General features: G+C 69.2%; 1 protein-coding gene across 1 annotated transcript in view; it reads left to right on the plus strand.

Annotated features, from left to right (window-relative positions):
* Nucleotides 1–106: 106 nt before the first annotated feature.
* The window catches only part of LOC104489191 (UDP-GlcNAc:betaGal beta-1,3-N-acetylglucosaminyltransferase 3-like), a gene marked incomplete at both ends in the record, with an annotated part of 1,588 nt that continues 1,353 nt past the window's right edge, over nucleotides 107–341 (plus strand). The window contains one exon of the mRNA XM_010131323.1: nucleotides 107–326. Within this exon, the coding sequence (XP_010129625.1) occupies nucleotides 107–326 (220 nt within the window). The remainder of the gene's footprint in view (nucleotides 327–341) is intronic.

The raw sequence follows: 341 nt of genomic DNA on the forward strand, positions 1-341 counted from the left end.
CCCGGTCCGGCTCTGCAGGGAAGGATGCGGTGCCCCAGCTCTGGGTACCTCTCCCTGGGGGCTGCGGGGACAAGCGGTGCCAAATCCTGCTCCCTGTCTCTTGTAGAGCAAGTCCCCGCGCTGCTACAGGCTGGAGCTGTGGGGTCTGGTCGCCGTGGGGCTCCTGGGGCTCTGCTACCTGTTCTACCACGATGACCGGCTGTGGCTCAGCGTGGCCCCCAAGCGCAAACCCCTGCCCAGCCCCCGGGCAGCCCCCAGGCACCCCCTGCTCCGGGTTGTGCCCACCCCTGCCCCGTGCGTGGCCAACACCTCGGTGCACAACATCTCCGGCTTCGCCAAGC

Source organism: Buceros rhinoceros, unplaced genomic scaffold (assembly GCF_000710305.1).
Source record: "Buceros rhinoceros silvestris isolate BGI_N320 unplaced genomic scaffold, ASM71030v1 scaffold41622, whole genome shotgun sequence".
Lineage (NCBI taxonomy): Eukaryota > Metazoa > Chordata > Aves > Bucerotiformes > Bucerotidae > Buceros > Buceros rhinoceros.